Source organism: Crocodylus porosus, unplaced genomic scaffold, assembly GCF_001723895.1.
Source record: "Crocodylus porosus isolate Cpor-Errol unplaced genomic scaffold, CroPor_comp1, whole genome shotgun sequence".
Classification (NCBI taxonomy): Eukaryota; Metazoa; Chordata; order Crocodylia; family Crocodylidae; genus Crocodylus; species Crocodylus porosus.
In genome coordinates this window covers 2,000,237-2,013,475 of record NW_017728946.1, presented here as the reverse complement: position 1 = coordinate 2,013,475, position 13,239 = coordinate 2,000,237, and the positions used below count along the sequence as shown (strand labels likewise).

At 46.6% G+C, this 13,239-nt stretch overlaps 1 protein-coding gene across 3 annotated transcripts in view; it reads left to right on the top strand.

Annotated features, from left to right (window-relative positions):
• The window catches only part of NDRG3 (NDRG family member 3), an 80,741-nt gene that overhangs the window by 35,571 nt on the left and 31,931 nt on the right, over window positions 1-13,239 (top strand). For 2 of the 3 annotated variants that reach the window (XM_019550730.1, XM_019550732.1), the window contains exon 3: window positions 7,954-7,989. The exons of the other annotated variant lie outside the window; for it this stretch is intronic. In XM_019550730.1, coding sequence (XP_019406275.1) covers window positions 7,954-7,989 — 36 coding nt within the window. The remainder of the gene's footprint in view (window positions 1-7,953; window positions 7,990-13,239) is intronic. 3 annotated transcript variants of the gene reach the window in all.

Here is a 13,239-nt window from a genome sequence, read left to right as displayed (position 1 = left end):
CCCCCTCCCTTACAATGGGGGGACTTGATCTGCGCTGCAGTTGCACACAGAATGGGCATTTATCAGCCAAATTAGCAGCCCCATAGGGCCAGCCGATACCTGATATAGACACTTTTCTTCATATCGGTACTGATCCAATATTAGACCAATGTATTGGACCAGTGCACTTCTACTTGAGACCAGAAATCAGAGCAGTAGGACTAGGTAGTGAAGATGGTTTGCATGGCAGTCAAGAATGCTACATTGAGTACATAACTGGTTGTTTTTTTACACAGTCTGGAGTGCAGTGGTGGTTCTGTAGTCTAGTGGTTAAACTTTACTACCTTTGTCTTTCCCTCTACTGTCCCTGTCCTGTAGCATGTTCCCAATCTGTTCCCACCCCTCTGTATTTGAATCAAGTTGCTTCCTTCTCTTTGTGGCTGAGGGTCTTGTTACACAGAATTTTGGGTGGCTCCTGGAGCTCTTAACCCCTGGATTGTCCACATGTTAACATGTGAAAATGGTTTTAAGCACTCATTATGCAGCTCAATTACACCACTTCAGAGCAGGATTATCTTTGATCCATGGTAAATGGATCCAAGCTGTGCTAGGCTATACCTAGTATAAACACCCCACCTGCCCCCTTCCCCAGCACCCAGATTTCTTCTCACTGCCTCCCCCATCCCTTGCTTACTTGTAGTTGCCTGTGGTGTCTGTCCCAAGAGAGCAGGCAGGGAAGGATTAAACTGCCTGCCCAGGTTGTGGTGGTGGTGCTGCTGCTGCTTCCTAGGTCAGAAAAGTAGCAGCCCAGCATCAGCAGTGGCAAGCCAGGAAGTTTAACTCTTCCCTGCCTGCTCCCCTGGGACACAGTGCAAGTAGCCCCAAATAAGTAATGCCCCAGAGGCGGGGAAGGAGGAAAGCAGAGCCCGGGACTATTTGATGTTCTCGATGTATTGCAGTCTCTTTGGGCCGCCTGCAGATGGCAGCTGGCAGTGAGCGTAGCACCCGTACCCCTGATGGGGTGTGGGCAGGGACCTGAAGTGAAAACCATCTCCGAAGGGGTGAGTCCCGCTGGTCATCGACATTGCTGTGGCGAAGGACGACCAGCACCAGAAGACATCAAGTAAAACAATTCAGAATGGGGATCCTTCTTGGCGTCCGGCGCTCGCTGTCTTCTGGAGGTTAAAAAGGATAAAAGCTTAAAAGCATAAAAAGCTAAAAGCCTAAAACCACCACGGGGCCACCACTGGGTAGAGCGACCAGCGCCTTAAAAACACCAATAAATTACGGGGGGCAACAAAAGAGAAAACAGGGTACAGAGAAACCTGGAATGGGGGCAGAATTTGTACCTTTCAGTCTTCCGGGCCCCTGCTAGCCTTCAGTGTTACTGCTTCAAACTCGAGCTAGTGCTAAACACGCATCAACTTTAGTGTGGCTCAGTATAAGGTGTAACAAGACCCTAAAGTACTACCAGTAAAGAAAGTATTGAGACCATGAAAAACACTGTCCCTGAAGCTCTGGCTTGGATTATGCCTAGTTCCTGTCAAATGCTAAAAACAGACAATGGGTTTGATACAGTCCTGATTAGATAGGGATCTGAATGAACCAAAACAGGCAGGACCCAACCATTTACACACTAGGCTTAAACTGCAAGCAAGTCAAATCAGCTGGTACTATTTGGAGGCAGAGTGTTAATTCAAAAAATTAAGTACTTATATGGGACAGTAGGCTTATCTGTTTGTAAGATCTGGGGTTTGCTGAGAGACAAGGCACTTAACTGCAAACCAAGCTGGTTGTCTGTTTTAGCCAAATCTGCAGAAAAAAATGCTGCTAACTTCTGTCATCCCTGTACTGACCACATATAAACAGCAAGCTTCAGAAGCTTACAATATAACCAAATCTGAGTTGATTTTTACAGGTCAGGAAAAGACACCTTCCTGACCCTAGGACAATATACCTGCCAAATTCTGAGTTTCTCCTCCAAAGTATAGAGGCAGTAGAGAATCTGACAAAATGACTGTTTTGTATTTTGAGGGTGACCAGAACATCACTCCTTGCCCACAATATTTACTCTTAGAAACAACAGAGCTGTTTTAGCTAAAACTTTATTAAAAAAAAAAGTTGAGCCTATAGGTAGACATCTTCAGTCTGACTAGTATAGTTTGGAAAACTCAGTGAGCAATTTAAGTGGACTTTAAGAGAAAATGTTAGCAAGTTTAAATTTAGGTGTTGCTACCAACTCTGCCTCTAATTAGAAAAAATAAAGAACTGAATTTCTTAGTCTGTAATAGATTTTATAATCCTGCAGACAAAGGCATTCTAAGATCTCCTAGCTAGAAACTGAAGCTAAGACCAATTCACACTAAAAACAAGGTGCATCTTTTTAATGAGAGTATTATTAACCACTGTAATAACTGAACAAAGGGTTTGGTAAGTTGTCCATAACTTGAAATCATCAAACCTGAATATTTTTCTAAATCAGTGATTTTCACCCAGTATTCAGCCACACCTCAGGGTGCCACAAGATCCTTTAAGCCTCCCATGGAGTGCAGCCCAATATTACTGCTGTTAGGTGCATGAACAGCCTCACATGATTCACTAGATAAAACAGAAATTTCAAATAGGAATCCATAGTGTGCCAAGCCTTCTGACCTGCTTTGGTTTTTCGGAGCCTTGTGCAAGAAAAGAGTTGTTTATTATTTTTCTGTAGTCAAAAAAAAAAAATGCAGTTGGCCCAGTAAAAGATACAACAAAAAACTGCTGCTTATACATTTCCTGGACCACCATGGCTACAACATTTCAGTTTTTATAAACAGTATCTATCTCATCTCTTATCAGATCTTGTTCAAACAATCAGGCTTCCTGCAAGAATCACTGGGTAAGATTCTCTGGACTGTATTTTGTATCATGTCAGGATTACTGATCACTGTGGTACCTTCTGGATTTAAAACTGAATTTCTAAATATCCACTGTCTCTTGAGAAATGGATTTTGTGTCATTTAGGAGGTAAGGGAAACGGAGAATTTTTTCAGCTAAGATTTAGCAATATTTAGTTAAAGATATCTCCATTCAAATGGTAACAACAGGTGTAACCATCAGATGATCAGAAACTAATGCTCTTTGATTACCTGGCCCTTATGGGTAGAATATTCCACCATTACTCATTCCAAGGTACTTTCATCTTCCTCTGCAATCTCTGTTTTACCTGCTGGAGGAGAATGGAGGTCCTGGACCTCCTTTCTCTATTCCGGATGAGGAGAGTACCCAGCAGTCTATCAAGAGCCATTAGAACCAGACCACAGATCATATATGAACAGATCACAGCATATATGTCAGCTCACAGGAACAACCAGCATTGTCAGCAGTCCCAGACCCAGGCCAAATGTCCTGAAAACATAGTACGGAAGAACTTGTAATGTCAACTGAATCTCAGGTGCCTGTTGAGGGGTAAAATGTGAAGAACTCTATCAGATACTTGTGGGTGGTGACAGAACCACATTTCATTGCCAATTTCGGGATGAACCCAAAGCCATCTGACAGCAAAGATACAGAAGACAAGGACTGGGCTCCGGCTCTGGCTCCGACTCGGACTCAGGAGGATCCAAAAAAATCCATCCTATGGGGGACTGCCAAGCAGGAGATATAGCAGCCATTGGGACAGGACATCTTGGATGACGCTGACATCATGAAGGACCATGTGACCTTCCTGTCCTCTTCCCATTTGACTACCCTGCCCTCATTTTCTCAGCACCCAGGCCAGCTGTTTGGAGGGAATGCCTGCATGGCCAGACACCAAACCAGCTGGTAAGTAACAGTGTAACCCTCACTCTGGCAGCATCACTACCCCCTCTTTTCCTCTCTCGAAATAGTCAAAGGCACCCAGTGCCCTGCTTTGCATGGAGCTTGGTGTATGGCTGGACCTGCAAATGTCCATTTGCAGATTCATGGTATCAAGATAGTCAGTACAGAAGGGGAAGCCCAATATTGGCCCCAAGCAGAGGACAGAAGTAGCTACAGGCAGCCTGTGGGGTAGTCAGTGAGCTTAGGGAATTGTTCCTATTTTCTGAGCCTTAGGGGATTGTTCCTATATCCTGGGCCACTAGAAGACCAAACTGCTAACATAGCCTATTGTGGTCTGCTGTAAAGGAATTAACTGTCAGTTTCAGCCACAGGCCAATAGGGTTGCCAAGAGGGTCCTACCCTATCATGCCAAGAGGGTCCTATCATGCACCCTGGGAAGGCAGGGTTCTTTTGACAGTGACAACTGAGGCCATTAAGAGACTTGTTTTGAGTCATTCAGTCAATGGTAATTTGCATCATCACTCTGTTATATCTCTCCTTGTAGTGGTTAGCTTGAACCCCCCATGTAAACCTGAGGGGCTGCCAATCCGTAGGAGGTCATGTCCTCCTCCCTTTCCTCCTCTTCCCCACTCTCCCTCCCCCAGTTTCTCCCTTTCCTCCTCTTCCCCACTCTCCCTCCCCCAGTTTCTCCCATCATACATGATTGTGTGCCCACCCCTTAGGGGGCGAGTCAGATCTGCTTGATTTTTTTTGAAGTGGTGGTCCAGAAGCAGGACCCTCCCCTGTTCCAACTGCTGATTGACAGGACCCTCCCAACTCTGAGCCGAAGTTAACTTTTGCATGCTCATACCTCTTCCCTTCTGTTGATGTTATGTCTAGCTGTAAGAATGGAGCTGCTTCTCTCTTCCCTACTCCAGTCTCTGGACTGGCAGGACCTCAACCCTCAATGTGCTCCATCATCCTGTTTGTGCCCCCTTGTTTCCCTCTATGCTGGCTTTGGGATCACAGCCACTTTTCCCTCACCCTCACCATCCTTCAGTATTCTAAGACATGTGCAAAGCTCCCTGGGAAGGCAACTTGAAGGGAAAAAAAGACCTTTTTAGCCAAAGTAGTGTTTGTAGTTGAAAATATAGACAAGTTCAAGCAATGCAGCTAGGTTCTAGGTGGAAGGAACACTTACCAGAGCTTGCCTGTGGTGCCATATGCACCCTTTCTCCCCTCATCCCCACCATTCATGTGTCTCTGTAGCAACAGCAGACTTGAGTCCTTTCAAAAATGAAGTTCATAACAGAAACTCCACATAGCCAAATGGGCAGAAAAGCACTGGTATGTCATGTGAAAAAGGGAAGAAGGTAATGGGTCAGGGTGATTTGCACTTTTTAGAGCATGCAGGTAAGGCCTGTGTTTTGTTCATTCATTCATATCTTCCTTGCAGTTAGTTTTCTCCGTATGGGTGCTGAAGATATTCCAGTAGCTATCTATAGAGTGCCTTATTATTCCCTGGTGTCCTGGGGTAAAGTACTCACGTAGCCTTACTCTGATGTTGAAAAGTTACTCTTTTCTTTCTGACTTGCATATCTTCAGAAATAAAAGAAAGTAGGCTGCAGGGCTTCCTTCCACCATGGCATATAGCTCTTATGTCTTGCAGATGTTACATGCAGGAGGGTCACAGCCCCTCACATGATCATGATCTGTAAAACTGAAGAAAATATCAAGAGCCTCAGGGATTGAGGGGTCAACCAAAGTACCCAGCTCTCTAGTCAACCCCAGAATCTGGGCAGCCCAAGTGAAAGGCACCTTTTTCAGGTTGATCCTATATCTTGGGGCTACCAAAAACATCCTAAGTGCTTGTGGTCAGCAGATGAGGTTTGATTTCCATCCCAGCATCTTGAGGCAGATATGCTTACCATTTAGGGAACCTAGAGCAAATGTGAAGAGGCTTTCAAGATGGAATGCAAAAATTATTTGGGAATTCATTTATCACTAGGTCATGTAACAAAGATTCCTTGCCTACTGTCTTTCGAGGGTCAGCTTGCCTACTGTCTTTCTAGGGTCAGCACCCACAGCTGTCACTGCTCTTACTGGTGTTGCTGTTGACGTTCCAAGGTCTCTGCATGTGACTGCAGCTCACTGAATTGTCAGGCTGAGGAGGGATAAGGAAGAAGAGCAAGACGGAAGAATGATGAGGCTGTGACATGGGAAAACAGTATGGAGATGTGGATGGAGAAGCTTCATATGGAGAGGGACACTAGATTTTCATAGCCACCCTTAACAGGCATGTGAAGATCTTCCACGCCATGCTCTGTTTTGTTCAACAGACATACGTCTCTCTCCCACTGGGGAGGGAGCTCAGGGGTCTGTATATGCAACCTCAGCCAGGGCAACCCACATGTCCCAAATAATTCCCTCTACAGAGACACACCTTCATTCTCCATGCCCCCAAGAGTTCCTAACTCATGCCTAATCCTAGTCCCTTCCATTGCATTTCCAAACATTCCTCAAGCTGTTAGCCATACTGTGAACAGGTCTCAGGCCTTCTCAAACACTGTCACAGCCCCCCAACCTTGTCTGTCATTCAGTTCTACTGCATCCTCATGCCAGCCTTTTCTGCTGTAAGGTCACATAACCTTTTCACCAGCATAGGTATAAGTTTTAGAGTGGTGTCCTTCCAGGAGTATTTGGAGTTGTGCGTCCAGGATGCACATCAGAAAGTCTTCAACAGCACTTATCCAGGGAAAACAGCTCTTCAGTCCCTCTGCCCAGTGACAATGCACTCAGCTCCCAAGACGCTTCCTTCCCACAGACCCCTACCCCATCCCCAGGGGCATGATGAGTCTGACCTTGCAAGACACAGCTGCCTGCCAGCCATCTTCAGAATACTTTATCTTTCTTTGAGATCACAAACCACCCCTAGGATGCCCTACCACAGTTTGCAAAGCATTTTCTTTCAAGATCACAGGACACATCATTTGAATACTTGTAATACTTAATAAAGACTCTTTTTCTTCAAATAATTTTTCAGTGCATTGACATAAACTTCAGTCAAAGGCACAAGTCTTTGTCCTGCCATGTGGCATAAAATGATTGGAGTAGTTCACCAGACCATCTCTCAAAAGAACAGCCCAACAGTTGTGGTGCTTAAGAGGCTCAGTTTCTGGGGCCTGGTACCAGCTAGAAATCTTATGGGGTTCCACTGTCTTTGGTCTATCAAACAGTTATGCAGCGCACAGGCTGAAACAGCCACCCAGAATAGGTACTGCTTACTAACATTCAGACGCACTATCTCTACTGTGTCTTGATGTAGTCGAAAGGTGTATCCCCTAGTAAATAGGTAACTGTTTAGCAGCTTGTTAAAGAGCTCCTTCATGGCATTCAGGTGACTAGCATAGAACTTTGTGAGTCATGGGAGAAGCTGTGAAATAATCATTCCTTCTAGTTCCATGCTGGAAGCACTGCCACCAAATGCTCCATTTGTCCTCAAGGCAGCAGGCCAAAGTTCACAGTATCTATCTCAGAGACCTTGACCAACCACCCAGTACTCTCATATATGAATGCTGTGCAGCACAATGGAAAAATACCCTTTCTGGCTTATGTACATCATACCTTAGAGGACACAGGAATACAATATGCATGCTGTTGATGACTCCAGTGCAATTCTGAAATCCTGTATGGGCAAAGCTGGCGGTGGTTTGGAGAGGCAGAGGAACTGTGATGCTAGCTCCTTCTGGGTGATGCAGCACACTTCCCAGACAACCGGTTCAGTTGTAGAACTCTGCTCTCCAGACACTAGCTGTGGAGCAGCACAACAGCATTGGCTCCAGCATATTTTGAAGTGCATTTGTTAGGAGGGATCTGTATGTTTATGTGGTCTTTATGCATTTCAGATAAAGGTAGGATTTAAAATGTTTTACATGCATCTCTGTCCAGAAGCTTAGTGAGCCACAGGTTAATCCACACAGTTCTATGAATTGATGGGTTTCCAGAGACTTTTCTGTGTGGTGCCAATCCTTTCTTTTGTTAACTTGTTTTCTGATGGAATACTGGCAGACCAGATTGATGTGATGGAGCGTAGCCCTCCAAGAGATTCCCTTACATTAGTTTTGATGCTGAATTTTTCAGTTGTTTTGGAGAAATCACACTGAATGCTGATTCTGTCTTATTTTTTGTTGACAGAATGCTTCCGGAAACTTTCAGGACTTTAACTGTCAGGTAAGGAGGATGCAGCTACAGGGTACCTGTTGACAGCCTTTGTACAAAAAAAAATGATTGATCTAGGTCAGGGGTCAACAACATTGTGCAACAGGGCAGAGGAAGGAAGGGCTTTGCTTAATCAGTTTAGCTCCAAGCAAGGATCACTTACAGCCTAGTCTACAGCACCACCATAACTCTGTCCCCTAACAGTGCTTCTGCCATGCAAGAAAAGTCCCAACTGCCAAAATGCCTCGGAAGTCCCCCTGGCTCAGATAAAATGACTCTCCATGCTGTAGGTTGCTGACCCATGGTCTAGGTGAAAAGCAGCGCTGGTCTGGGGTGATGCACTGAAGCTAAACTGGACCTGGAAAACACAATGTCAATCCAAGTCTTTGAAGATGTCACTGAGCAGAACTGAAAGTCTCAATTTAGAGAAGCAGCTCCTGTTGCCAGCTTTCCACCCTCCCTCTTTCCAGCTGTTTTATTATGTGCTGACCAGCCTATCTCCTCAGTTCAACTTTTCCCTTAAAATTCACAATGCTAAGTGGTGATGCAGCAGAATTCAGGAATGTTAGTGTAAGAGTAGTGGAAGAATGAACTGCAAGAGCTAGTGAGCTGACAAGGGAATTCCTGTTACCAATAGACACTTTCAGGACTGAAAAAGTATCACAGACAAATTGTTGGACATCTGAATATGTTCCATGTGTATTCCACTGGTGCACCCTCACAGTTTGACAATGTGTCCTCCTTCCTACATTTCTTCGCTACGCTCAGGTGCTTTGGCTTTTAGAAATGCATACTTATGCAGTGCTAACCATTTGACTTGAAGGCTGGCTTGAGTGGAAGGAAGAATGGAGAAGGAGGAGTGCACTTTTCCTGGGCTACGGCATGCTCAGCTAATCAGCAAGCTAGTCTGATGGATGCAACAGATGTCTGGAGTAAGAGACCTTGATTCTATTTCCATCTTTCCTAGGAATTCATTGGATAAATGCAAGAAAGTCACTTCTTTTCCTTGAGCTTCACTAGCACTTTTTTTTCTCACAAGGGTGGTTGCGGTGCTACATAAGATGTGTATTAAATACTTTTATTATGCAGAAAAGAAGGGCTAGGTAACACCTTGTATTTTCAGTCTATTTCATCAGATGCTATAAATGGAGTTGCAGAGAGCAAGGGTACTAAATAGAAAAGAATAACATTGTTTAAAAGTATTGTTGTTCAAGAACAGCTAGTCTGAGGCCAGTTATGGTATGTCCAGGAAGGTTAAAATGCATTTACACAGGCTTTTGTCTTTTTGGAATTGGTGATGTCAGTGTCCAATCATTCTTTTATATAGAGATCACCCTCTCTCTCCAATGTAAACAGTAGAGTGGCACTGAAAATGATTGCTGACATATATGACAGTGGTAGGGGAACAGGCAAATGACTCTGCTACAGGGGATGACCTAATCAGTGACCTAACAATTGAAGGGAAGCTGGGTGACTGACCATGAGCTGATCACCTTCACCATCCACCATAAAGCTGGCAAGTCAGTTAGCAATACAGAAGTCAAAGTCAGCTTTCCTGAAGCCGAGGACAAGCTCAGGAGGCTTGTAGGTGAGGCCCTAAGGGACCACGACCCAGGGGGGAGGGGAGTTCAGGATGAGTGGTTGCTCCTCAAGGGAGTGATCCTGGATGCACAGGCAAAGCCTATTCCATCTCGGAGGAAAGGCAGCAGCAGGGCACAGCAGCCCACTTGGCTCTGCAGGGAACTAGCGGACCTCCTGCGGCTAAAAAGAAAGACCTACAAAGGACGGAAGACCAGATCCACCTCCGAGGAGGAATATTCTGTGCTGGTCCGGACTTACAGGGAGCAAACCAGGGAAGCCAAGGCTGCAACTGAACTCCAACTAGCTACAAGTATCAAGGACAATAAAAAGTCCTTTTTTAGATATGTGGGGAGCCGGAGGAAAAGCAAGGGCAACGTCAGACCCCTGCTAAACCAGATGGGACAACTGACAACCAGTGCCCAGGAAAAAGTCAACTTGCTAAATGGGTACTTTGCATTAGTTTTTCACTAGTCCCAAGGGGCACCCCTGCCAATTACAGGACAGGAACACCTGGGTGAGGATGATTCTTTACCCTCCATCAATGCTGACCTTGTGAAGGAACACCTTGAGAGGCTGGACACCTTCAAGTCAGCTGGCCCTGACAGCTTACACCCTAGGGTACTCAAGGAGCTGGCAAGCATCATAGCTCAGCCGCTGGCATGGATCTTCGAGAACTCCTGGTGCTCTGATGAAGTGCCTGAAGACTGGAAGAAGGCCAGTGTGGTGCCTATCTTCACGAAGGGGAGGAAAGTGGATCCGGCAAACTACAGGCCCATTAGCTTGACCTCTATCCTGGGGAAGGTCTTTGATAATCTTTTCTAAGAGGCCATTCTTAACAGACTGGCCGATGTCAGCATCCTGAGGGATAGTCAGCATAGGTTTGTTGTGGGTAGGTCTTGCTTGACGAATCTTATTTCCTTTTACGACCAAGTGACCTATCACCTGGACAGAGGAGAAGAGATTGATGTCATATATCTTGACTTTAAAAAAGCCTTCGATCTGATATCCCATAATCACCTCTTGGCAAAACTGGCCAACTGTGGCCTTGGTTTCCCCATGATCCGCTGGCTGCAGAATTGGCTCCAGGGTTGGACCTAGAGGTTGACGGAAGTCAATCGTCACGGTGCCCTGTGGCCAGTGGTGTCCGTCAAGGCTCTGTCCTTTGGCCACCGCTATTCAACATCTTCATTAATGATGTGGACCGTGGTGTCAGGAGTGGACTGGCCAAGTTCACCGATGACACCAAACTCTGGGGTAAAGCGTCCACACCTGAGGATAGCAGGACGATCCAGGCTGACTTTGACAGGGTCAGGAAATGGGCAGACGGAGAACCTGATGGTGTTTAACACTGAAAAATGCAAGGGAAGAAAAATCTGCAGCATGCTTATAGTCTTGGCAGTGCTACACTGGCTAGCACCACGGACAAAAAGGACTTGGGGGTCATGATTGACCACAAGATGAACATGAGCCTTCAATGTGATGCTGCGGCTAGTAAAGCGAACAGAATGCTGGCTTGCATCCATAGATGCTTCTCAAGCAAATCCCAAGATGTCATTCTCCCATTGTACTTGGCCTTGGTGAGGCCGCAGCTGGAGTACTGCTACCAGTTTTTAGCTCCACAATTCAAAAAGGACCTGAAGAAGCTTGAGAGAGTGCAGAGGAGAGCCACGCGCATGATCAGGGGTCAGGAAAACAGACCTTATGATGAAAGGCTAAGAGCTATGGGACTCTTCGGCCTGGAAAAACACAGGCTCAGGGATGATTTGGTGGCCACCTATAAGTTTATCTGGGGTGCTTACCAGGATGTAAGGGAACATCTGTTCACCAGAGTGCCCCATGGGATGACAAGGTCAAATGGTCACAAACTCCTCCAGGACCATATCAGGCTGGTGGACACAAGGAAGAACTTCTTTATAGTCCGAGCCCCCAAGTTCTGGAATAGGCTGCTTCCGGAGGTGGTTCGAACACCTACTTTGAACACCTTCAAGAGAAATTCAGATGTTTATCTTTCTGGGATCCTATGACCCCTGCCCTTGGCAGGGGGCTGGACTCAATGATCTTCCAAGGTCCCTTCCAGCCCTAATGTTCATAGAATCTATGAAACGGGTCTCAAATCTGATTTTTCATATACACCATAGCCAACAGTAAAACTCTGTGTTTAATTTTCTTTAATAATTTACAGCCCTACAAAGGGCTGTATACAAGCACAAGGTTGGAAGCCAGATTGCAAAAGAAATGAAAAACTGGAAAAAAGTTCTCCCTGCTTTTCTGATCTAGAACAGTAACAGCAATTTCTCCAGTTGGTTTCCCCAGCTAATGATCCTGCTAGCTGCCATCATATCATTCTACCTCTCCAGATGATGGACAAGACCAGAAAATTGTTCCTTAGGAATAAGGGCTTCCTAGACCACGGATGGCCAACCTGTGGTACACGCATGTGCGCATTCTCTGACCACCCAAGCTGTGGCACACATCAGAGTGGGGAAGGGACAGGCAACATAGCAGCAGAAAGGACAGGAATCAAAAAGCAGATCAGCAAAGAGCACAGGCCAGAAAAGAGAGCATGAGGTTGGGCAAGAGAATGTTTGGTGTTGGGCTTGGTATAAATGTTTGGGATAAATACTTCTTTTCAAAAAAGGTAAACTAGTTTATTTCCAGTTCCTGTTTGTTGATGAGAGGTGCTGTAAGGCCTAGGTCCTCAGTGTGGTGATGTCTTCCCCATGTGTGGTTGGGCTAAGGAGGCGCTATTGTTACCTCATTTAGCCACTCTCCTATGTTGCCTTCTTTTCTGCCATGACTTTGGTGTTCCTTTTTTTTTTCCTTTTGCTTGGGAGTTGGTTCACCGGGGCGATGACCTCAGATTGCCAGGCAAAACCTCTCTATGGGGCTCCTCCTTTCCTTATACCCCATCTTTACTACACCATGGCTTCTTAATTCCCGCCTGGTCCCACTCTGCCCTGACATACCAAGTCTCACTTGCTGGGCCACGGAGGCCCCAGAGGGAGGACAGCAGGGCGGGGAGCCCTGACCCCACAGTGAGCAGCCCACACCCACCCCCCTGTCCCACAGGCTTCACTTCTGCCATGCTACCCATAGGGGAAGAGAAGCCTGGCTCCATGCCCCACTCTGCACAGCAGCCACCACCTCCCATGGGTGGCAGCTGGGTCTTAGGCACTGCTCTGGGGGGATAGGGTGCTACAGACCCTAGTCCCTGGCCCCATAGCTCTGGAAGCTGTGAGTCCCCTCTGGGATGGCTGAGGGTGTTGGGAGCTGTGGGTGGGGAGGGGAGGGGCACCACCAGGGCCCAGGAAGCCATGGGTAGTGAATGAGTGGCACTAGCAGGGTTGTGGATGGGGAGTGTGGAGCATCAACGGCAGGGGGGAGCTTTGGATGGTGAGTGAGGGGCATCATCAGGGCCAGGGGGATGTGGGTGGGGAGTGAAGAACACCAGCAGGGTCCAGGAGACCATGGGTGGTGAGTGAAGGACACTAGCAGGGCCTAGGGGACTTTAGGTAGAGAGTGAGGGGTACTGGCAGGGCTGGGGGTCTGTGGCTGGGGACTGAGGAGCACCAGCAGGAGTGAGGGGGGGTCTGTGGTTGGGGAGTGAGAGGCAATGGCATAGGCAGGGTACTGGCATATCAAAGCGACCAAAACACTGGCTTGCATCCATAGATGCTTCTC